Source organism: Haemaphysalis longicornis, unplaced genomic scaffold (genome assembly GCF_048455015.1).
Source record: "Haemaphysalis longicornis isolate Haplotype H1 unplaced genomic scaffold, Haemaphysalis longicornis Haplotype H1 scaffold_10, whole genome shotgun sequence".
In the NCBI taxonomy this organism is placed as follows: domain Eukaryota; kingdom Metazoa; phylum Arthropoda; class Arachnida; order Ixodida; family Ixodidae; genus Haemaphysalis; species Haemaphysalis longicornis.
The window spans coordinates 1,769,172-1,794,958 of NW_027526204.1; the positions used below are offsets into that span (position 1 = coordinate 1,769,172).

The 25,787-nt window shown below is 48.7% G+C and overlaps 1 protein-coding gene and 1 pseudogene across 1 annotated transcript; one reads left to right on the forward strand and one right to left on the reverse strand.

Moving 5' to 3' along the window:
* Positions 1 to 6,999: 6,999 nt before the first annotated feature.
* Positions 7,000 to 7,719, reverse strand: LOC144158078 (uncharacterized). Its single transcript, XM_077688738.1, has one exon. It carries the CDS (start codon positions 7,711 to 7,713, stop codon positions 7,000 to 7,002), a length of 714 nt encoding a protein of 237 aa, XP_077544864.1. The 5' UTR covers positions 7,714 to 7,719.
* Positions 7,720 to 20,953: 13,234 nt separating this feature from the next.
* LOC144158113 (uncharacterized) lies at positions 20,954 to 22,163 on the forward strand (annotated as a pseudogene).
* The last annotated feature ends 3,624 nt before the right edge of the window (positions 22,164 to 25,787 follow it).

The following is a 25,787-nucleotide window of genomic DNA, read 5'->3' on the forward strand; positions in this document are numbered from 1 at the left end:
TATCTCGAGGTGCGGTAAAAGAGGCAACGGCAGCTGTTTTTTCTGGGTCTGGTCGTATCCCTTTGGCGCTGACGATATGTCCCAGGAACTTAAGCTCTGTAAACCCAAAGTGGCATTTTTCGGGTTTTAGCGAAAGGCCGGCCTTGCACACTGCCTCGAGCACTTGTCTCAGCCGGGAAAGGTGGTCCTCAAACGTGGTGGAAAAAACTACGACGTCGTCTAAATACACAAGACATGTCTGCCACTTGAGACCGGTGAGTACAGTGTCCATCATTCTTTGAAATGTGGCTGGGGCAGAACAAAGGCCGAAAGGGAGCACCTTAAACTCATAGAGTCCATCCAGCGTGGTGAAAGCGGTTTTCTCCCGGTCCCTTTCGTCGACTTCGATCTGCCAGTAACCACTTCTCAAGTCGATTGACGAAAAGTACTTGGCCCGCCGGAGTCTGTCCAAAGAGTCATCGATGCGTGGTAGGGGATAAACGTCTTTTTTGGTCACACGGTTCAGCTTGCGGTAATCGACGCAAAAGCGTAGAGTCCCGTCTTTTTTTCTTACCAGGACAACTGGCGATGACCATGGGCTGTTCGATAACTGAATAACGTCGTCATCAAGCATTGTTTCCACTTGCTCTTGAATAGCTTCTCGCTCTTTGTTAGATACGCGATACGGCTGCTGCCGTATGGGTTGCGTATTTTCATGCGTAATTATGCGGTGTTTTGTCATTTTGGTTCGGCAAACTTTCGATGAGCGAGAGAAGCAGTCTTGAAACTCCAATAACAGTTTTCTTAGCAGTTTCTTCTGATTTTCCGAAAGGTCAGGATTGATGTCGATATTTTCGGTTGAATGCGTGTCTTGGTTTTCTGCATTGGTCACCATCGCGATTTCTCCAAGCGTGAAACAGTCGGCAACCCGTGTAATTTTCTCAATGTGGGCTACCGCAGTATCCCGAAAAAGATGCCGGTGCTCGTTGCTAAAATTCGTCACAAGCACACGCGTTCTTCCTTGCTGCACTTGCACGACTCCTCTTGCGATGCATACTCCCTGCGTGAAGAGGAGCGACAGATTGCCCTCAGCGACTGCTTCACCTTCGGGCATTTCATCACACGAAACCTCAACAAAGACGCTTGACCGCGGTGGTATGGTAACGACATCATTCGTTATGCGAAGGACTAGCCGGCGGTCACCGTCGTTCTCCCCTGTCGCTAGTTCCGTAGTAAAAGAGACCCGCCGCTTTCGGAAGTCAATGACGGCACCGTATTCCCGGAGAAAGTCCATACCCAGAATAAGGTCTCGAGAGCATTCATTCCCGCAGAACAAGGAAACTTGCGACGAACGTTGATCCATGTATCTTAATTCGGGCCGTGCACATGCCGATTGGTGTAACGATATGCCCTCCTGCTGTGCGAATTTGCGCTCCTGTCCATAGCGTCGTCACCTTGCTCAAAATCGTCGCCAACCTACCACTTAGAATGGAGTAGTCGGCGCCAGTGTCTACTAACGCGTTCACGCACCGACCGTCGATATCAACATAAATATCTAAGGACGTGTTTTTACCGTCGGCACTTGTCGTCGTCTTCGAACTATGCGTCGACACTGATAACGATGGAAGCTCTTGATCGTCTCCGCCGTCCGCGACCCCGCCTCCAAAGGCCGCTGCGTCTAGTTTTCCCGATGGGGACTTGGTGATCGCGCACTGTTGGTACCAGCATGGTTCGTTGCATTTCGACGTGGAGACGGCGATCGTGAAGGACGGCGGGACGTCTGTAGTTGTCCGCGCTGGTTTGTCAGGTAGTCCTCCATATCGCGGGGTCGTTGGCCTGGTCTAGGTCGAGGGGCGTCGATTGCAAAACCCCGTAAACCGAGCTCTCTGTACGGGCACTGACGATAGACATGGCCTGCCTCGCCGCAGTGGTAACACAACGGGCGTAGGTCTGGGGTGCGCCACACTTCCGTTTTGCGTCGTCGTTCAGGGAAGTAGGGGGACGCTCGAACCGGCTCTGTAGCTCGCGGGACAGGATGAGGCGAGAACACCGCGGCGGGGAGTGGACGCCTCACGGTCTGAGCGTACGTCAGTTGCACAGGTTCGAGCGGCGCCGGTGCCGCATCGTCATAGGCTGGCGAAGCCCTGAAGGCCGCATCGTCATAGGCTGGCGAAGCCCTGACGGCTTGCTGCACCTCCTCTCGTACAATGCTCGCGATGGTCCCTGCGGTAGGCTGTGGTGCCGTTCCAAGAATTTTGTGTAATTCCTCGTGGACCACGGAGCGGATCAGGTCTCGAAGACCACCCATGCTGTCCCCAAAGGCAGCGTTAGGACCATTCACCGGCGCTGCAGTTAAAACTTGACGCTCGAAGTAGTTGGAACGCTGTCGCAGGGTATTTTCCATCACGGATGCCTCGGAGATGAACTCGGCGACGGTCTTGGGAGGGTTCCGTACGAGGCAGCCAAACAATTGCTCTTTCACGCCACGCATAAGGTGGCGCAGTTTCGTTTCCTCTGCCATGTTGGGGTCCGCTCGCCTGAAGAGGCGCGTCATTTCCTCCACGTACATGCTGACGCTTTCGTTCGGTAGCTGCACGCGAGTTCGCAGCGCGTGCTCGGCCTTTTCCCCACGATCCATGCTGGCATACGCTCGCAGGAACTCATGGCAGAATTCCTGCCACGTGCTCAGCTTACCGTCCCTGTTGTCGATCCATGTTCGAGCGCCGTTCTCCGAGCTAAAATAGACGTTTGTGAGCTTCGCGGCGTCGTCCCACTGGTTGAAGCGTGCTACGCGTTCAAAGTGGCTCAACCAGTCTTCGGCGTCTTCAAAAAGATCGCCGTGGAAAGCTTGTGGCGTTCGTGGCTGATGAAGGACGAACTGACCTTGCGCGCTGCTACCGGTGGTCATGGTGGCCGAGCTGAGCGTATGTGCCGTCGCTCTCCTTGTTGCGGCGGGTAGAAGCCCGAACTCAGGTGTGGCACCTTGAAGCCGGCGACTGCTCCGCTGATGGACGGGCGTCAACTCGTTGGCTGCAGTCGGGTGTCGGGCAGGACTGTCGTCTCGGGGCATGCAGAGGCTTTACAGGAGTCTACCCCGCACCTCCACCACAATTGTCACGGACAAACGGATGCAATTAACCAAAAGACGTTTATTAGGGGCGAACTTGTGCCCAAAACAAGACAAAAAGAACCAGCGTGGCGTTCACGTTGCGAAGCACTGCCCAACTGCGCCCGCGTGATCCTCCACTTCTTTTTCTTCTCCTCGACATCTCAGCGCGTGCTCACGCGACCCCCTTCGCCTCAGAGCGCTCGCGATCCCGCTTCGAAACTAGGAGAGCACGGGCTGGTGCGACTCGCATTGCGCCACTGCATGTGGCAATATGTACAAGCAATTCTCATCCAACAAATATTATTTCACCACCAGTAATACCACCAGACCTCTAGGGAAGTTTGTGATGGTAAGAGCAAGGCTAAGATGACCTAATGTGCAACTTCAAAGAAAGGAAGAAGTTGTAGAAGACAGCTATGGAGGTTAACCAAGGAAAGAAAAAAAGAACTGTCCAGCTGACTTGAAAGGAAAGGAAAGGACTGGCATAAAAGAACGGATAAAAACTTCGGGAGAAAAAAAAAGATGGCGTGGAAATGGCCAGTACAAAGACAGCACCATGGGCGAAAAAAAGATAGGCATAAAACACTCAGGAAAAATGACAAAATGGGCAAACGAAGGATCCTCCATGCTGGTAACACCCCTACAGCACCTGTGACTGTTTTTCTCTCTTAATCACTGCAATCTGCTTCTTCAAGGCAAGAACTGATTTGGCTACTTCAGCTCCATCTTGTCTAAAACCACTGAAATATGTCTGATTTCCTGTGTTGATAATGTAAATAGGGTACATAATTTTTCATTTTTAAAAATTTCTCCTGAAGTGTCTGTTCCTTCGTGGCAAGCTTTCGTGACTAACTGCCTCGTAGAATTGCATTTTCTTTGTTCATTTTTTGCTCTTTTATGCTGCCTCTGCTTGCATTTGTTAATTTCGTTCTTCTCCTCTTCTCCAGTGCTTAGGTTTTTTATCATGAAATTGTTTTTTCTTCAAAAAGGTTTTTTGACTTTTAACCCTGTCTGTTTATTGGCTTTAAACCTGCCATAGCTTTGCTGGAAATAGTTAGTTCCTCACACAATTTTCCTCTTTCTTTATTCTGGGAGAGGGGGCATGAAATTTTGAAAGGTAACGAGCCCTGCAGCGACTAATGAACACTTGCACTACTTTCTTTGTAGTTGGAAGTACTGAAAGCTATAGTTCCACAAACCCAGAATGGAAATGCGCGTTCTACATGATATCTTTTGCTTTGATATCTTTTGGTTTGCTTTTGTTGAGATTTTGTTTAAGCTGCTATTAAATAGAATTTTTGCGACCTAATGTAACCTGACAACATTAATCATGCACCTTGTGTGACGTCCCCAAGCATACAATCAATCACAAATCTTCTAAGCGTACCTAGAAAAACGGAAAATCTCTTGAGTGAGTTTCTTGATGCACATAACTTAGTAATCGGTTTGGGTATTGGGTATTTCACGGGCTTGGGTATTTCACGGTTATTGATTCTAAGCTAATGCAAGGGCCACTACCTAAAAGCATTTCAACTGGAGGCAAAAGTTGACACACGTGCTGCAAGGGCCTCGAAGACAGGCACAGGAACAGGCACAGAAAGCGTGTTTGTTTAGCATAAAGTGCAGTCACAAATACGATTTCCATTTACATGCATTTCTTGGAAGCGTTGTCCAGTTCGAACTTCCATTCGCCAGAAAAGCAAGTAGTTGTAAAGAGCACCTCAATAGATTGCGAAAACAATCAGCTGACGCATACATGGTGGGGGGGGGGGGGGCGGGGGGAGGCGTGTGAAACATGTTAAAATAGCGCTGTACAGACGGGTCAACAAAGAAAAGACTACACAGGACTAGCGCTGCATATCAACTGAACTCTTTAAGCACACACAAAATGAAGTATACAGAAACAGCGCATGCGCGAATACAGGGGAAGCCAGCAGGAAAAAAATGAGCGGAAAAAAGCACAGGGGGAAGTGATTTCTTTTTCAAGGAAGAAGGAAAATAAATGGACTGGGGATATTATTAAGCTCTCATGGGAGCTCACCTGCATTTAACACAGTCCGGAAGCGGGAATAGTTGGGGAAATAGGATAGGAGAGAGAAAAGTAAAGATTAGAAAGGTGGCGAAAGAGTAGAGAAGAGTAGTTCCACTGTGGTCGATTCCGTCGCACACAACACACCACGAACACTGTTGGCTGGCGTAATGCTGCGTCCGGGAGACGAGAAACCTCGAAGCGAACGGTGAAGCGCGCATGGTCCGACATGGTCCGACATGGTCCTGCGGCGGTCCCGACCGCTTTGGAGACGGGTACTGGGGGGGGGGGAAGGGGGGGGGGCGGGAGCTGGCACTCGACCGCCCACACCAGCAGAGCGAAAGCCGGGCGACGTCCAACGGCCCGCGCTTGCAACGGGCCGCCGAAATGAAGCCCCTCCGAAGCACAGGAGCACGAAAAAACACGTCCGCTCAACTCCGAAGCGACGACCGAACTCCCCTGACGCACCGAGCGTACGAAGTACCCGCTAATCTATCCGCTACCCTTCTCAGTTGCGGAGAATGCAAAACTGCATCTAACGTGGCAGCATGGCACAAAAGTTCGCTACCTACCACAGGAAAAACTTCACACAACGTTTCTGCACAGCAAAGTTTTGGCAGTGGCCTCGTAGGTGTCGCGAAACACCCCCCACCACCCCCCCTACCCGGGGACACAATGTTGCCAACCTGTTTTCTATCAGTTCTGCTAAAAGTAGCGGTCGGTTTTTCAGTGTTGCCAGCAGAAACAGCGTTGCCAGCAGCGCCTCTGTGATCTCTCTCTCTCTCTTTTTTTTTTTATAGTGGCTGGCATCCGCAACCCTTCAGCGCTGCCGCACCCGCCGGGCGTAGAGCTCGCCTGCAAACGTTCCGCCCTGCTGTGCTGATGTGCGCGCCGTAGTCGCGTGCAGCACTCGTGAAGCTCGAAAACAAATTCTTGCGTCGCGAAATTGTCGTACTCCTGCTGCTCTCGCTCGGGCGTAGTCGCTCGCCCGCGCGGGCCCCGTCTTGCTTCGTGATCTTTCTCGTGCACTGAGACTACAAAAAGTCCTTCATAAGCTGGCATCGTTCATTACATTTCGCGAGGCAAAATACAGTATAAATATATAATCCCTCGTTATAACGAAATCGCTTTGCTCGAAATGTCGCTTTATTCGAAATTTATTCTGGTCCCAACCCAAACGTACGCATTTTAGGCCGCATTACTCGAAGTGCACGAAGAGCTACACCCGCTTAGAGCGAAGTGGCGAGCGGCGGCGACCCAACGGCGAGTCATGCTTCCAACTAGGGTCTTTGCCCGGCGATTTTCTCGGGCCGGTCATGCTCGATTGGCGCCATACGACTTTAGACAAATGGTCCGAATGCGTGGTAGGGTCATTGGATTTTGTTATTAGACATTGGTCAATGGCCTGCACGTGACGCTGCGCGAACACCGACACCGGCGCTGAAAAACTCTTGTTTTGGTCAAATCGGAGCAGGGGTAGCTCACGCCCGGCAAGAACGTGAAACAGCCAAAGCTAGCTTACATTTTGCACCTGAATAAAGTTTTGCTTCACTGAATACATTGTCCTTTGATTCCTTGCAGTTGTGGTGCAAGTAAAGCTCAACTGCTTTAGTTTTTTTCGAGTGGTCGCTTATATCGAGATACCGCGTATAACAAAATTTTTCGCCGTCCTGCTGACTTCGTTATAACGAGGGATTACTATTCGCGGTTTTTGGGTCGAAGTTTGAGAGGATACAGGGGTGGCAGACTGTGCGCAGTGCGTTCTCCGCTAATGCATCACGTCGTTGGCCCTGAAAAGGGTAGGAAGAAAAAAAATGGAGCCGGAAGGCAAACATTGCGGAAGGTCGGGAGGAGGTAGGGCGATCCTAGCTGTGGCAGGTGTTTAGGCCGGGTACTGGCGGGCGATGGCCTCGAGCAGTCGAAGGAAGGTGTCCTTGCACCGGCTTCTCCCGTTCATAGACAGCCACCAGAGCCACAGGAGGTGACACTCCAAAAGGTCGGAGGTCACCTTGTTGCCGTTTCTCCCGAGACGCCGCCTCGCCTTCTGCCAGAAGCTCTCGATGTTCTGGGTGTGGGTGCCGGTGTTGGGGTCAACGAAGTTGTTCGTGTGATTTACCGTTTTCCAGACGTAGTTCATGCTGCTGCCGGCGGCGTCCACGAGGTTGGGGATGCAGTTGTATGCTGCCCACTCGTCACTGTGAATGGTAGTACCCGGAGCGATGTTCTGCGTAATTTTCTCGCCAAGCGTGACGGCGTCCTGCGCGTCCACCTTGAAAAGGCGCACCTCCTTCGTCTCCACACAGACCATTCCGAAGACCCAGGGGCCCTTGTCCACAGTGCTCCTGGTGATGCCGTCCCGAGTCAGCAGGCGGCCCCTATTCCCCTTGCGTTTTCCCCGCATGAGGCACTCGTCCACCTGAACGACCTGGTTGGGACCTCCCAAGGGGGGCCGCGCGCGCAGTTCCTCTTGCACAACCTCTCGTAGGAGGTTGCGCCAGTCGGTGAGCACCTGCTTGCTGAGCGCAAACTCTCTGCGCATCAGCTCTTTGGTCAAGGCGACAGGCATGTCCTTGCACAAGCTGAATGCGAGCCACATTATCTCCTTGCGCGTCAGCCGCACGTTCGGACGACCAAGTCTGTCCGTGAAGGCAAAGAAGCTGCCCTGACCTGGGAGGCCACGCAGCACGTTGCTCTCGTTGAGCTGGGACAGCTGTTTGCGGCATCCGCTGCACCGGAATTGCGGGCGGCGTCCTTCAGCTGTCTTGCGTTGATAGGTCACTACTTGGCCGACGCAGTCCGGAAAGGAAGGGTTGAACTTGACGTCCTTGCAGATGCCCCAATACTCGTTGTTGGACGGGCGACCTGGCGCGCTTTCCAGACGAGCGGGGCGAACAGCGTTCGGCGTCGCTGACAAGCCCAGCTGCCGCAGGAATTCCTCCTCCTTGTTCGGATCATCGAAGATGCGGTTGAGTTCCGCCAAGTTGGGATCGTAGCGTGGTGATGCCATTGCAGGGCTCAGCCGGATCGGAGAATGGTAATGCAGCCGGTCGCAGAAAAAAAAATGCTCCTCGCGAGTCGCCTTAATAAAGGGTGTCGGGCGCTTCGACGCACCAACTGGCGCGGGCCGTGGGACGAGCAGCGCACAAATGAAAACGCACGGCGCCTTGAAACGTCGCGCATTCCGAGGAAGTCCGCGCCTGCTCCCACCAGATGTCTTAACCACCACCACATGGGATAGCCCAATAATCTAGTAACGTTGGGATGGCCACCGACGAAGACGACTGGCTTTTCCTTCTTCCCCGGCCGTCAGCGGCAGGAGGAAGGGAAGATGATACAAGAGAGACGCGGTCCGGGCGCAGGAGAGCTCGGCCCGTCGTCTTTGGTCTCCGCGCGAGTACTGTTTTTTAGTCGCCCGCCGGACTGTAAATAAATGTACAGTGCACAGGCACAAGCCCTACGAATCTGTTTGGGTCGGCCTCGGTGCACATCAACACGTGGAACGATCGCAGAAGCGCGAGTCTGCCCAATTCAAGTCTACCTCGCGCAAGAACCTATTCGTGTGCACCTCCGACATGTGACAAGACATGAATGCCATCCACTGTCGAGTGTCTTCAGGGACCGGCCGAATTCAAACTACTCCCGAAGTATTTCGGCGCAGCAACATTTGATTCCCTTCAGATTTGCAGTCGCCAAAATATCAGAAGTGCCTTTATGGGTTGTACCTGATCTACAGGTGCGGTTGTCGATTCCTGGAATCGGAAAAAATCCCACATAGCGTCTTTGGTCTTAAGACAACTTTCACTATTTTACATCAGTGAAATGTACGGAGAGGCGTCGCATGTTTTTGTTGACGGCTCGGTCACGGCGTCTTCGTCGGCAGCGGCAGTGGTTATGCCTGGGAAGGACCTGACCCAACGTTTCAAGATTGCTTACAGGACGTCGTCTACCGCAGCAGAACTGGTCGGTTTACGCGAAGCGCTCCGCATCATTTCTTGTGAAAGGCCACAGCAGTGGATTATTTTTTGTGACTGCAAACCAGCGCTGCAGGTACTAAGGTACCCAATGAAGCGAGGCGCGTACGATCAGCTGACCACTGATGTCGCTATCCTGGTTAAAGAGTTGAATGAAAAGGGCCATACGGTGGTGTTTCAGTGGATACCAAGTCACTGTGGCATCGCTGGAAATGAGTTGGCAGATGCAGAAGCACAGCAGGCACACCACAATGGAACTCTCCTGTCTATACCGATCACAAGGCAGGATGCTAACGCGATACTCTATGGAGCACGTAAACAAGCTGCAGCCTTGCATTCGCCGGACCCGCAGAATCGACATGAACGCCTACACAAGCTCGATCCAGAGCGGAAGTTCTGGGTCAGTCATGCTCCTCGTCTTCGCCGAAGTCAAGAGACATTGCTACACAGGCTGCGTCTTGGAGTAGCATTGACTCGGAAGTATCTTCACACAATCGGACGAGAGGACAGCCCAGACTGCCTTCTGTGCGGTTGTCCTGAGACTATCGAACATTTGCTTAGTGCTTGTCCAAAGTACTCCAGTGAGCGAATGAACCTTGAGACAGCTTTACTAAGCTTGGACACTCGCCCTCTGTCCGAACAAAAGATTTTGGGCACGCGGGCTGACAACAGGAAGCAAAGCCTAGCCGTTAAAGCCCTGCTTACATTTCTTGGGGACTCTTTTTTGGATTCTTGCCTCTAGGTTGCGACAAAGTTGAACAGACTGCGAAATAATGTCTGAGCAGTTTTTTTTTCATGGATGATAGTCATGTGCAAAAAAGTGAACTGTAATCATCTGATTCAGCGCCCCGTTGTACGTGAGACGTTTATTGGTCTTACTGCTTGTACATAGTTCGTTTTTTGCTCTCAGTGTCATTTCCCATACCTTCCATATTCATTCCTTTCTCTTTCTGTCCTCAATACCCTTCCCCCAGAGGGAAGTAGCAGGCCCAAGATCAATTTCTCAGGCCGACCTCTTCTCCTTTTCAATAAACATTTACTCTCTCTCTCTACAGTTTTGATCGGAGGCTGAGTTTGTCGGTTGGAGATATCCGGGGTGAGATCCTCAGCGCTACTGCGACTTGGAGGAGAAGCCCCGGGGAAAAGAACATCGATGAAGATAACTAAGGGACTTACAAACCCTCCTTTAACAGTGCAAGTAAACCTGAGCGTCGCTACGAGAAATACCTCAGCGAGAAATCCTACGAGAAATCCTACGAGAAATACCTCAGCCAAATATTACACGTCCACATGAAGCGGCGAGTGCGCAAATCGCTGTGAAAAAAGTGGGAAAACTAACCGCGCTCTTCAGTTCTCCTAATTATGCACGCCTGGCATGGTGTAAACGATGTCATTGAGGCAATGCTTGTCTGATTAGCGGTCACCGGTCAACTTCGCGGCTAATTTCTCCCATTTCCTGTGACGATCCGCCGTCATCGGCGCTGTGTGCGAACCTCTTCTATGCAGGCACAGTTTTGCCGTTTATTTTGTGTTTTGAGCGCGCAAACAGACCACTCGACAACAAACGTTTCTTGCTTTAAAAACGCCCCACCAGCCCGAGCTCACGCTTGCGAGCAGGCATCCTGGCCTGCTTTTTTGCGGCACCAGACCGGAAATAGACCCCTTTACGTTTCGGAGAAAAGGGGGAAACTCCGCCGCCTGTGATATATCGAAGGCCACAGAAAAATACTACGAGAAATCCTTCGCGACAGCAAGACGGGGCGCGCGCCGGCGAGCGAGGGCACCAGTACGGCCCAGGAGCGATTTCCCTTGCGGCGAGGAGGAGGAGGAGGAGGAGAAAACAAAACTTAGCAATAAAAAACAAAAAAAAACCCCGACAGGTTTGGCGGAATGAGCAAAAAGCAAGTTGGCAACATTGAGCCTCAAGTTGGCAACATTGTGTTTTTGGGTAGGGGGGGAAGGGGGGTTTCGCGACACCTACGAGGCCACTGCCAAAGTTTTTACGGCGCACTCACAGCAACGGTGGCTGCCATGATGGAATGCGTTGGTTACTAGGTGAATACCCACTACTGCCGCCAACTCTAGTAGGCAAAAAGACAGCGGGCAACGCTGTGAGGGTGGCATCATGTCTGCGCCCGGGTGTAGCACGGTTTCAATGCACGGGCTGGCCGGGCAGCTTTTCCTCTAGTATGGTCCCTAGAAATATTTGCTAGTCTCCCGTCCGGCGGCCGCGAACGGGGCTCCTTCGTGATGCATGCAGCGGCGGCGCTGCACGCAGTCGGAGCGCGGCCGGCCAATGTCGGCCTGGGGAGCAGTGCACCGGACGGCGCTTCGCTGTGCTGCATTCCTAGGAATGGGCGCTTTCAGCCGGTTTTAAGGGCGCATTTTCGTCCTCTACAAAGCAGATTAGCCAAATAAATTGGTTCCTACGAACACGAAGAGTTTGTTACCGAAGCATGAATTGATGCCAGTACGTTTTTTTGCGAATTAAGAACGATCGAGCCGCCAAACCATGGAATCGTGTCACTGCGCTCTATCCTCGATATCCTCTTCCAGGGAAAAGGTTTCGCCACACTCTGGGGGGCATCGGAAACACTGTCGGCACGGAACCTTTTGCTAGCTGGGGCACATCACGCGGTATTTCGACTAAGTTACCTAACAAAGAATCGTTTTTGTTTATACCCCCACCGCACACTGCCGTGGATATATAATTGATTGATTGTAGGGTTTAACGCGCCGACGCAACGCAGGCGATGAGGCGCGCCGTAGTGGTTGGCTCCGGATTAATTTTTACCACCTGGGGATCTTTAATATCCGCCGAAATCACGTACACACGGGCGTTTTTGCTTGTCGCCTCCATCAGAAAAGCGGCCGCCATGGTCCGGAATCGAACCCGCGACCTCGTGGATACATAGCGCGTGAAAATATTTGTGTTGTGTGCGGGCGCGTCGTAATTTCTTTTTCTGAGGCGCTTTGGAACCATTTTCACTCATCTTTGCTTGGGAGTCAAATACAGTATTCCCTCGTTATAACGAGATCGCTTTATTTGAAATTTATTCTGGTCCCAACCCAAACGCATGCTTTTTAGGCCGCATTACTCGAAGCGCTCGAAGAGCCTGACCCGCTTAGAGCGAAGTGTCGAGCGGAGGCGTCGCCCATTGGCGGCGACCCATCGGCAAGTCAGGCGGTCAACGCAAGCTGGTCTTTCCCCGGGCGATTTTCTGGAGTCAGTTCATGCTCGATTTGCGTCAACCGACTTTAGACAAACGGTCCAACTGCGTGGTAGGGTGCTTAAATTTTATTCCTTGACATTGGTCAATGGCGTGGGCGCGACGGTGTGCGAACACCGACAATCGAACAGTAGAATTAGCAGTGTCGTTGACGAGGGAACGCCGAAAAGCCCTTGTTTTGCAAACTTCACGGCTGCACACCTCGAGGAAAATTTGCCCAGTGATCATGCTAAGCCTCTAGTGCGAAAACCGTCAGTTTTCATGATTGCGCTGTTTACCCAGAGTAAGCGGGTAATCGTTTTTTGAGCGCAACAAGCACAACCCTTGACTCTAGCCACGGCATTTGCGGCGGTTTCCAGCGCAAAATTCGCGTATCATTTCGTGGCTCCCGCACGCCTCCCTATAAATTGGCCACAGCCACTGCCACATTCATGGGCGACGACCACGGCCTCATGCATTGCTGGTCAAATCGGAGATGGGGTTGCTCGTGCCCGACAAAAACTTGAAATAGCCAAAACTCACTTCCCTTTTTGCACCCGAATAAAGTTGTTCTTCTCTGAATACATTGTGTTTTGGTTCCTTGCAGTTGTGGTGCAATTAAATTTCAATTGGTTAAGCTCTTCTCGAGCGGTTGCTTATATCGAAATACCGCTTATAACAAAATTTTCCGCCATCCTGCTGACTTCGTTATAACGAGGGATTACTGTATACGCTTTGAAGCTTGAACGGAATCTGACCAATCCGCATCGTTCATTAATTAGGCCCCATCGCACGTCGAACGCTGCCTCCTCAGTTGGGAATATCTGTTAAATGTAAATGCCGAATAAAAGTAATAGGAATGTACGCACGCATATGATGTTTTTGGCACTTTCAATCAACAGACAGAAACTGTGGTACTAGCTTCTATTTTGCGCGCCTGTAATTTTTGTGAATTCCACAATTTGGAAAATTCGCTAACTTGAAGAGTGCGGGAAGCTTTTTCACTAGAATCAGGCTGCCAAACAGTAACTGCGCTTGCATTCTTCATTACACAGGGCTTCCTTTTTTTCTTGTTTTAATCGCCCGCATACTCGGAGTGAATCGCGAGACGCACACAGGGAAAGCAACAAGGGAGAACATCTGTGTTATGACCAATCATTTTACTTGCGGCTGTTTGAAATTAAAAAGATCAGCTCTTAAGGCTTATTTATTTCAATGACCATATGCCTTGCTCTAACATCCCCCCTCCCTAGGGGAAGTAGGAGGGCTCGGCCAGAAGTATTTAGGAACGGGTTTTTTGGTAAAGCATTCCACTGCAGTTTTTTTTTTTCTTCTTTTTTCTCGAGTAAGCCAGGACGGGTACATGCAGACCACCTTCAATACATGACGTTCGGGTATAACCACGCAGTTTTCACAATTAGCACAAACACTCTGCATGTGGCGCCGCCGGGCTCTCCTGGAACGGATCTCACTGTCTCAACAATGCGCGAAATAATGGTACCAGCGGTGGTAGCGAAACGGCTACTCTCGTTGCTGCGGTCTCACTCGCCAAGGTAAGCGTCCGCAAATAGCCTAGGCTTTGTAGCCCGATTCGCGGAAAATTCGGGCCGCCGAAATTAAAAGGACCTATAGTAGTTCTATCGCAGCTTCAATTGTGAGCTGATGTACCCCGAGCCGCTGGATTTCACCGCTCTATCTGGCTGTAAAACCCCCATGCGCACCCGCTCTCCGCGGCAGTAGCGCGCGGCACAGGCCGGCCGGCGGCCGCTCTCGTTCCCGCCGCTCGGGCGCTCCGATTGCTGGCAGCGCCCTCTGCGCAGCGCTGTGCGTGCATCAGCGGCGCAGACACGCCTCCCCATAGAGAAGGCGCGCGGACGGCAGACTAGCTCATATTCTAGGGACCATACCTCTAGAGTCAGTAGTATTAACTCAATGACAAAACGGGACGCTCTCTCCGGCCATCAACAGATCGAGGTCGTGACGCCATAGAGTTTTGCGTGACGCCACAAGCAAAAGTCACGTGATAAAGACATTTTCGTCACTTCCTGGGCCGTGGGCCTTTTTTTGTTGTTTTTAGTTTTATCACGAAAGCACTGCGCATAGCATCGAGAAGCTATGCACTACGGTAAGGTGTTTTTTTTATCACTATTGCGCAAGTGCGCCCTTCTGCAGCGGTGGGTTGGCTTTGGCGTTTTGTTTGATGCCCGAGTTTCTGTCGACGTAGCCGCTGTGGACAGTGCTTACACGATTGTCAAGTGTTGCATCGAGCTGTTAGTTGATGAACGCGTCGCGTATCTGAAGCGTGTTGCTGATGTTGCTTGTTCGGCAGTCACTGACTCCACCATAACTCCGTTGTAGTACCAGTACCAGGCCCATAAAAAGTTTGGATGACCGATATCGTACTGCACCAAAACAAAACAAAAAAAAGTGTCGCGGCCGGGCGGTGAACTCGAACATTCGTGTGTGATAGATTCATCAGACCTTGGTACAGTCTTTGCCAGTAACGTTGCGAGAGGGGGGGAGGGTGGGTGGGTGGGGTTGTGGGTTCGAACTTCTTCCGAAAGTTTTCCGGGCAGCGCTTAAGCGAGAATTCGTGTTCCCTTGGGCAAAACTCCTGCCTTCCGATAGCCCATAACCCCTTCTGAAAAAAAATATGGCTACAGCCCTGGTCTTTGCTGATGCTTGCTTGCAACTGCGTGCTTTAATTTCTATTGGTCTAAACGAACAGGCACGTGCGGAAGCGAGCCAATCTTTGCTTTCCACAGCACGAAGTCCTAGCTAGGCTAGGTGCAGTGAGGTGCCAAAGACATTGTGGACACTGTGGACGAACGAAAAATGTTTTCATGTTGACTTCATGCTTTTCAGTACTTGGTTGGGGATTATGAGTGCTTCATTTTAAATCACTCTCTTCCGTGAAGATTGCTGTACTAGCATTCATGCCTAGCACTTGAACTGAATGTCTGCATTGGCGAGAAGGAGAGGGCATGAACAATCAATTTACCACACACGCGAGTGCTGGATGGGTCACGTCTTACATATCTGTCATTGCAGCTACGTATTTTTTCGGCTGTGTCCAACCAAAGCACCCAAATAGCCAGTACATGGATTGTGTTTGGCGTCTGCATCCTACAAAACATTCCTCCATTCATGCATCGTGTCTCATAAAATTCTTCCGTTAAATGCACACTCTACGGTGGCGGAGCTGCCCAAAAGCAGAGCAAACCGTTAGAAAGTTCACCTGGTGCCTTGCGAATTTCATCTGATTGGTCGGTTGTAGGGTTTAACGCGCCTACGAAACGCAGGCGAAGAGGCGCGCTGTAGTGGAGGGCTCCGGATTATTTTGACCACCTGGGGATCTGTAACGTGGGCCGAAATCTCGTACCCACGGATGTTTTTGCTTTCGCCTCCATCAGAGAAGCGGCCACCGCGGTCGGGAATCGAACCCGCGACCTCATGCGGAGCAGCGTAACTCCTTAGCCACTGAGCCACCGCGGCGGGTGCGAATTTCATCTACGCCATTTGTGCGCATTCTCATTCCTGAGAAGAGGGGGGGGGGGAATTATATCATAGCCCTCAAGTTCTTTCCAAAGAGGATGTAGCTGTGAATTGCACCAGAACTTGCACTTTTCTTGAGCATGGTGTGGCATTGGACGAAGCTTATGCCTGAGGCCGTTCTCTCATTTCGCAAAGATTGAAATTGCTTTAAGAATGTTCAAACCTCTTAAAAGGAGGTTTGAACAAACAGGAGGAAGGAGCCGAAAAAATATGAACTCTACAAGAACAACGGACGAGAAAGGCAAGCATCTGGTGTATTTGTCGTCCGTTCTTTTCGTGTAGCACTGATATTTTTTATTTATTTTGTCAATATCGTAGACCAATTCAACCAAAAACACGTTTTGAAGAGAACGGTGCTTTAGGAGGGCACTTTAACTTGAAAATATTTGTTTCTATTAAAAGCTATTCCAATAAAACAGATTCAAAAGCAGAATTTCATATTCTCGCACCGCGGATGTGGCTGGTCTCTACAAAAACTCCTATAAGAAATAAAACTAGGAGGGTTGCAGGCTTTTAGTTCAGGCATTTTGTTCCTACTTAAGACCGCATTTGTTTAGTGGTAGCAAATATGATTTAATTTCATAGCGAGTGCCTATAGCATAGCAGAAAAAAAAGGAAGCAGCAGCAGCAACTCGGACAAGCTGTTTTGATACCACAGAAGTGGCAGGCTTCATCCATCTTGCACACGAACTGAACCGATGGCTGTTTAAGGATGCCCTCCCCTGGTTTACTTGGGTTCCTTTGCATTCTGGCTGCCTGTTTGTGGAATTTATCCATGCGTATTCTAATTCCTGTGTTTTAATCAGTTTTAATCGCTGTCATCTCTGAGCATACTTGCATTGTTTTCTGTTGTAACATCACGTGGGTTATTTGAACACAAATATGGTCCTCAACATGCACACAATTTCAATGCAGCACTGCTGTTTCGGTTTGCTCACATGACTTCAACCAATTAAAAAATTAATCGCAACTAAAGCATATATCGGAAAGTTGGTCGATCAATCACCCACCCTTAATACGTAGTCCATTCAAAAGCACCACATAACATTCAACGAGCCGCAATTTGTGCCTTTCATAATTTGCACTGGGAACAAAAATTAAAATTTTCCACAATATGCTGCAAACACCTCAAACACAGGAATGTAAAAGGGATCACCAGCACTTTCCTTTCAGTGGGTGTGTTGATAATAGCTGAATTGTTTTTGAACCACCTTCACCAGTTATAAGGGGACAGTGCATTCCCATTAGGTGAAGCAAAAGTCACTGAATGAAGATATTTACTTGCTCTAAGGGCACTGCATGCAGTTTTTGTTTCTCTTCTAAAAGGGGGAAGAGGACCGAGGAGGATCTCCAGCCTCTTCCTTTTCCCACTGGGCACAAAATAAAGTCATTCTCTCTCTCTCTCTCTTCTAATAAAGCATTTGAGTATAGAACCCACACCTCCATGCATGATAGCTTTGATATAGATACAGTACTGTTACCTAACTCTGTGCTTGTGATGTTGGCTCAGAAAAAACTTCACTGAAACAAACATTAAAGCCAACGTGTTCCGAGGCCCTGTCGCACCCAACACTGACTCTTTTTTTTTTCAGGATATTCGATTGCAATAAAAAGTTGTGCCCGAACAGCCTCGTATCTTTTCCAATTTCTTTTGTGCATTATACTACTCATTTTCGCTCCATAGATGTTAACTCTGGATGGCTAGTGTTGGTATCACTTGAAGCTTACAGGGTGAGGCCATGCAGACTTTGAGTGGGTGGTGTTCTGGATCTCTCATGTAACTGACCGATGTGAACTTTTGGGCGACTTCACACGTGTAAAGTGCAAAATTTGGATGAGAGTCAAAGAAGGATGACATGATCAAGTGCTATTTCCAACTAGGATTTATTGGTAAGATACATTCGCATATATAGAGTAGAGCACTGCACGGGCCCAGGCCGGGCTCGGGCTCGACGCCACGGGCCAGGCTCGGGCTTGAATTCATAGGCCCGGCCATTAATATTTCCGCCGTGAAGTGTAGAAAAGAGCATAAAATTGAATATTCTGAGTATACGTTCACGGGCTTCTTGATGTTAGTTGTACACATTGTTTTAAAAACGTGTTTTGCTAGGGCTGATAGTCACTATACTGTAACTTTAATGACATTTCATGTACTGCATCAAAATTTTATATTTTGGTGTATAACATATCAAAGATACGGTTACAAGGAATGCCCTAGAGGGGAAGGAATTAATTAGGCCACCCTGTAGCTGTGCACCTATGTCTATGTACGTGTGTTTTAGATGTCGAACCAATCTAAATGCGGCTGCTGTGGCTGGAAATCAAACTCGCGTGCTAGAGAAGCGCCACCGCTTAACAACCACGCCAAAGAAAATATTTGAACGCACGCACATACTCGTGGATTCAAATTAGAGAGCAAGAAATTTCATTAATACCGACTTGTGACCGAAACAACCACATGAAGTTGCCAAGAGTCTGGTCATCAAAGGTGATGGTGTCTCTCGTTTAAGAATACAAGCTATTATTATCGTGTAAGAATACGAGCCCATGTGGCGTGAACTGCCGACGGTGTGAGCTAAACTACGTGTACTTTTAAAATATTATTTTTTGCGTTACTATTCAGGGCGTGCTTGTACAGACTAGATGTTCCGTCTGATTTTCTGCTACGCAGAAACTCGACCAAATATAATAAACAGATTTTCTTCAACGTCTAAGACCAGGCCTGGTCACACACATGCGGGCCCTCTCTAGGAGCGCGCGCGCAAACACACACACACACACACACACACACACACACACACACACACACACACACACACACACACACACACACACACACACACACACACACACACACACACACACACACACACACACACACACACGCACACGCACGCACGCACGCACGCACGCACGCACGCACGCACGCGCACACACACACACACACACACACACACACACACACACACACACACACACAAAAAGACCGTGCCCGGGCTGGGCGTGGGCTTGAGATGACGGGGCCGGGCCTGGGCTTGAAACGGGGCCCGGGCTAAGCTCACTTATTATTGCCCAGGCCCGGGCCCGGGCTCGGCGTTACGGGCCCAGGCTTCACAAAGCGGGCTCGGGCCGGGCTCGGGCCTTAAAATCAGGCCCGTCCAGTGCTCTAATATACAGGCAAAATTTTGACACGAGGCAGAGGAGGATGACAGGAACAAGTGCAACAAAGTATTACTGCTAAAGTACAATCGTGTATATAGAAAAACCATGTGCACATCAGAAAAAAAGCAAATTCCAGCACGCAAAACAGTCATGCACAGGCACATAATATTTGTGACACAGCTCATGCCCTGATATACAAATACAAAATTTAACTATAGATCGAAACGTTAGGCAAAATGCCCATTTTTTCCCCCTGGAGTCCCTGTAAAGTTTATTCAACAAATAAGCACAAACTACAGGAATTGAAATTTAATCAACTGGTGATTGCGCCTATAAGGGCTTATTTTTAGATTCGTGCCTATATTGGCTTTTTGTTGCCCTAAAAATGCCTTTTTAGGCTTGCCGAGTCCATTTTACGTAACGTGTTGCCCCAAAACATACCACCAGAGTCCACTCTTTAGAACCTATACCTGCTATCAATGTGCAAAGACATTATGAAAATTTACGACTTAGTGACTCATGTATGTGGATTTTAGTGGACAAGGTATTACATGTGTCCAGATCGAAAAAGTGTGAGAGCCATTCCAACTACACACCTTTGGAGAGAAACTTCCTCTCGGAAACAGTGTAAAGAAGGGAGCAGTTGCATCGGCAACTTTGGGTGCAGAGATTTTTGAGTCTGAAGAAAGCAGAAGGACCTGAAGGCAGTAATTTGGCAAAGAGTCTGGTATGGCTAGGGGAAAATGTGGTTGGCAAAGTGGTTAGAAACATTCAGGCTGTGTCTTTGCAATCACCGGATGGAAATACTGAATAGTGACCATGAATAGGCTGGAAGACTCAAAGCATCTTTCTCTTCCCCACCCAACACTCTTCCCTCTGTGCTCACTGTCCCCAGCCTGGCACCCTCTACCATATACTGTGGGAGTGCCAACGAACTCCAGACTTGCCCCCCCCCTTTCCAACCCAACCTTCGAGCAGTGGAGGCCCTGGCCAGCCTGGACCCGGATATCCAGCTTAAGTTGGTGACCCGAGCACGGACGGCCAGCCGAAGTCAAGGCATCCCGGACTAGGGACGCCTTCCACGGGGCGACGCCCACACATCACCCTCTGCTGGAGAAATAAAATTTTTTTCTCTCTCTCTCTCTCTCTCTCTCTCTCTCTCTCTCTGTCCCAGTGCTTTACTGCGCTGATTGAGCTCATGTACACGTGTGTTCCTGCGTTCAGCATTTGCAGTTTTGAGAGCACAATGCACAGTTGAGAGTTCAAAGGCAATTGGAGTGACAATAGCATGAGTGCAGGTGACTATTGACATCTCGATGGGGAAGGCTCGCATAAATGACTCGTCCTTCTTTCAGTGGAATGGCTGCTTCTATGGGCAACCCAAAGTGGGTCTCAGAAATAGTATTTAGGGGGTAAAACACCATGGGAAAAGGTGTTTTGGTCAGGGAAGGCTTGCCATAAAAATAAGAGTACAGCGCTATGACCACTCACAGCTGGATGAACTTCGCTTTGCTCTCATTTATAAGGTTTGTAATGATGCTGAGCTGGGTGTGTTCCCGCATGAAGGAAACAGAGAGACAACAAAATACCACGACACAACGCAAGGTACTAACCGCTATTTGATCACGGCAGTGCTGGAGGACTTGAAGCCATTGGCCACAATACCTCGCAGCTGCCAGACATAGCCAACACATCAGAACCATGGACCACCCTATCATTAACGGATCCTAAACCCGATCCCCAACCACAAAACAGGCAGAAATCTGCAAAACAACACCAGAAACGGTCTTGCCACCCTAATACATTCAGCATCTACACTGACGCATCTAAAACAGAATCCAGCACAACTTCGGCGTGGAACAGACAAATCCAGCACAACTTCGGCGTAAAACAGAATCCAGCACAACTTCGGCGTGGACACGGCAGCACCGCCGTGACAATGTCGCCTTACGTGCCTCTACTTGTGCAGGTTTTGACTGAATGGTTCTTCGCGGACGGAGCAGCGGCCCTTGTTATTGCCGCACAACAGGACCAATGGACCCCGATGAAGAGTGCGCACCAACCATCGAAGGAACGCATCCCCTGCGCAACTAGATCGCCTGTGGTGACAACGATGCTGTGCCACGTGGACTTCGTCGACTGCGCACCCCCGTGGAGCACGATGACGTCCTTGGCCTCCCCGATGGCAAGCCGCCCGGAGCACATAAAAGCAAGGGCCACCGCCTCAACCTTCAGTGGACACGGCAGCACCGCCGTGACAATGTCGCCTTATGTGACTCTACTTGTGCAGGTTGGTGACAGAAAGTATGGCTTTCGTAGTAACTGTATCTGCCTGATTGTGCTGCCGTGTCCACACACTGTTCTTGGTTGCTTAAATGATTGTGTCGATTGTAAGCCTGTTACTGAAGTTGTCCGGTGACGTAGAGGAAAATCCTGGGCCTGAGGTTGAAAAAATGCTCGAGGAAATATTAAGTAACCAGAGTAAATTACTAGCAAAAGTTAATGAAATTCAGGCAAGGCAGACATCTACGGATGCCAGCATTTCTGACATGCGTGTTAGGCTCCAGGCTATTGAAAAACAACTTGAAGGGTTGGGTGAAACAGAGAACCGACTTGCAACGATAGAATCAAGTGTTGGTCGCCACGACAGCGAATTGACGGTTCTTGCCAGGCAGATCGATGACTTAAATAACCGTTCTAGACGCAACAATCTTATTGTACGCGGAGTGGAAGAAGACGAATCTGAGGACGAGGCAGTAGTCTTAAGTAAAGTGAATGATGATATATTTGGCAAATTACTTGGCTCAAAGTGTAGCTCTATTGAGAGAATTCATCGTCTAGGAAAGAAAATACCTGAAAGAGACCGACCGGTCATCTTGAAAGTAGCAGATTTCAGGGACAAATCCAAAATACTGAAAAACTGCGCTAACCTCAAGGGGACACAGTTCAGTATCAGCGAAGATTACTCTAAACGAGTTGTTGAAATCAGAAAACAACTATGGATTTCATCAGCGGACGCAAGAGCAAAGGGAGCAAAGGCTAAACTAATTTTCGATAAACTGAAAGTAAACAACGTTCTTTACGGCTGGAATGAAGCCACCAACGAGCGGTTCAAGTATGCTAGCTCAGGTCTCACCAGCTCTGACTGACGCAAATCGCGACTAACAGAAGCTGTTAAGGTTATTAATGTAAATGCCAGAAGTTTGTTGAATAAAGCTGATGCAGTTGAAGCCGCAATTATGGAGCATGAACCAGATATAATGGTCGTAACAGAGACTTGGTTACATACGGATGTAGCAGATTCGGAAGTAACACCTCCAGGTTACATAATTGTTAGAAAAGACCGGCAAGGAAGAGATGGTGGTGTTGCGTTTCTTATTAAATACAACATTAGGTTTTCAGTGTGACATAGAAATGTTGTGGATTAGGACCAGGTTCAGCGAGCGAACTGTGTATATTGGGGGCATTTATAGAGCGCCGTATTCTCCTCTAGATATACCCACAAAGCTAAGAAATTTCATGGACTCTAATTTTAGCCTCCAAGATAACGTATTATTATTTGGGGGCTTCAACCTACCGGGTGTTAATTGGCTATCCCAGTCTCCTGGATCGGAACAAGGTGCATGTTCTGAGCAACTACTAGAGCTGGCATTCTGTTACGGGCTAACGCAAATTGTCACTGAATTTACTCGGGTAGGTACGACAAGGTCATCTATCCTTGATTTGGTTTTCGTGTCCCCAAGGCTGTTGCCGTTTCTCAGCGGTTGTGAAGTTGTAGAGGGTCTGTCGGACCACAGAATGGTAGTAACGCACCTAGCAATGTCGCCAGACACCTTGGGTAAACCCACATTTAGCACTGTATTGAATTTTATGGCGGCTGATGATGTGTCTATTTTGGACTATCTTGATAGGTCCTTTGATGAATTTCAGGTCCTTTACAACACTGACTGCAGCACTGATAGGCTATGGCATTTCTTTTCAAATGTTGTGGGGAAGTGCATAGACAGCTATGTCCCCAGGATTACAAAACGCATTTGTAAAGCCAATCTCTGGATTACCAGAGAAATCATTCACGCAAAAAGAAAACTAAAACGGAAACAAAAATCTTCTGCGAAAAATCGTACCCCTGAAAGAACAGCTTGCATTACTTCAATGAGACAAGAACTCAAACGCCTGATCAAGCAATCCAGGGATAGGTTTTTCAATGTGACATTGACGAAATACTTGAAGGAAGCCCCTTCGAAGTTCTGACGCTTTATAACTCCCCCAGCAAACTCCCTGAAGCCACCTGAAATTACTCAACAACGTGTTGATGATTTCAATTCCTTTTTTGCTTCAGTGTTTACTAGTGACAATGGTATTTTGCCCGAGTTTTCTACGTCCTCGATGCAGCGGCCGATTAATGATGTAGTAATTAGCGAAGAGGGTGTCTTAAATCTTTTACTTAATATTAATACAAAAAAAAGCCCCGGCCCTGATGGTATACCAAACGAATTTCTGTGCAGATACGCTGAATGGGTGTCTCGCTTCCTTACAAAAATATTTCAGTCGTCCCTGCGCAGTGGCTCTTTCCCATCAGCGTGGAAGCGGGCTAAAATTACCCCTGTTCACAAAAGTGGCTCCCTTCTGGACGAGCGCAACTACCGTCCTATTTCGCTTATCAGCACATGTTCAAAGATACTCGAACACATTATTAACAAACACCTGATGTCCTATCTTGATGCGCACAATCTATTATTTTCGAAGCAGCATGGATTCCGCCGAGGCTTATCTACAACAACACAGTTAATCGAATTCGTTCACGATCTTTCAAAAACAATCAATTCGCGTGGTCAAATTGATGTGGTATATTTGGATTTCTCTAAAGCATTTGATAAAGTGTCGCACTCGAAGCTACTGTTTAAAATTGACAAAACGTTTCAAAATAATCACTTGACTAAATGGTTTTCGTCCTATCTCAGCTCTTAGCAGTTCGTTCAAATAAAAGACAAACAGTCTAGAGCAGTTGCAGTTAATTCCGGAGTTCCCCAGGGGAGCGTACTGGGTCCCCTTTTATTTTTGCTATACAGGGTGTCCCAGCTATCACGCACCAAGATTTAAAATAAGAGCAATGGCGTTACGCGAAGAAAACCTAGTGCGTAATGTTTGGAGTACTGTGAAGAAGCGGATAGTAATTTTTTCGTTAATGATACTTAACTAATTAATTGTAATTAATTATCTAACTAGAGAAGTACTGTTCTAATCACAGAAGTGTCAATGAGGCACTTTTAGGTACCCACGAGGGGCATCTAACTGCGGTATTTTCAGCGACGAACTAATTGCGTACTCATTTATTCTGACTGATAAAGAAAACCCGTGAAATATGAAAAATACCACGTGACGGCGCTTCCGCGCGCATTGTAAAGTAGCGTCCCCAAATAAGCTGATTGAAAGCAACTGCTTCGCCTGTCACCCGCCTGAAGAGACAGCGCACCACCTTGATAATGGCATGCATGGAAAGAGCAACAGCAGCAAGATTCGCGGGGCGCGTGTGCAGATAAGGCACAAACTCGGTTGCGATTTATTCTTTCTTTCTTTTGTTTATTTCATTCTGGCTAACTCAGAGGCAGCCTGTTTGAGGGCATTGCTTTACGGTGCGCGCTAATGCGCGCGGAGGCGCCGTCACGTGGTATTTTTCATATTTCGCGGGTTTTCTTTACCAGTCAGAATAAATGAGTACGCAATTAGTTCATCGCTGAAAATACCGCCGTTAGATGCCCCTCGTGGGTACCTACAAGTGCCTCATTGACACTTTAATGATTAGGACAGTACTTCTCGAGTTAGATAATTAATTACAATTAGTTAGTTAAGTCTCATTAACTAAAAAAATGCTGCCCGCTTCTCCACAGTACTGCAAACATTATGCACTAGGTTTTCTTCGAGTTACGCCATTAATCTTTTTTTAAACCTTGGTGCATGATAGCTGGGACACCCTGTATATAAATGACCTACCAAATCGCGTCACGGTCCCGATAAGGTTGTTTGCCGACGACTGTGTTGTTTATAGCAGAATCGAGACTGAACACGACAAAGTTAACCTGAACAACAATCTTCAAAGAATAAAAGATTGGTGCGAAGAATGGCAAATGACTTTGAACGCAGAAAAAACAGTCTCTATGTCTATAACCAGGAAGAAAGCACCTCGAAATTATGATTACCAGATTGACAATGCTAGCCTTAGGCGTGTACAAAACTATAAATATCTTGGGTTATGGTTTACGCCCGACCTCCGGTGGAACACTCATGTTGATTATGTGTGCTCCAGGGCTACTAAGGCATTGTATAGCCTTAGGCGTAACCTTTATAGCGCCCCATCTGATATAAAGTGCCTAGCTTACAAAACCCTAGTCAGACCTATTATCGAATACTCTAAAATTGTCTGGGACCCTTACACACAGTCAAACTGCAACAAAATAGCAAAAATACAGCGACTTGCCGCGAGATTTATTTTTAATAAATATCGCCGACATCATTCACCTACTGAACTTTGTAGAACAGCGGGCCTGGATAGTCTGGAAAGTAGGTCGAGGATTGAGCGTCTGAAATTCCTCTTCCAGTTAATTCATTGTCATTTTAAACTAAACTATTCAGATTTCTTCCAGGTCAACACACAAGAACACTCCAGACATCGCCATAGTATGTACATACCACCCCTAGCCCCACGTAACGACTGCTTTAAGTTCAGTTATTTCCCACGTGCTATTGAAGATTGGAATACGTTGCAGGAGTCTATA

Excerpts from the sequence above, each read along its gene's own strand:
- LOC144158078 (XM_077688738.1), bottom strand. The coding sequence starts at position 7,713 with ATGTGGCTCGCATTCAGCTTGTGCAAGGACATGCCTGTCGCCTTGACC.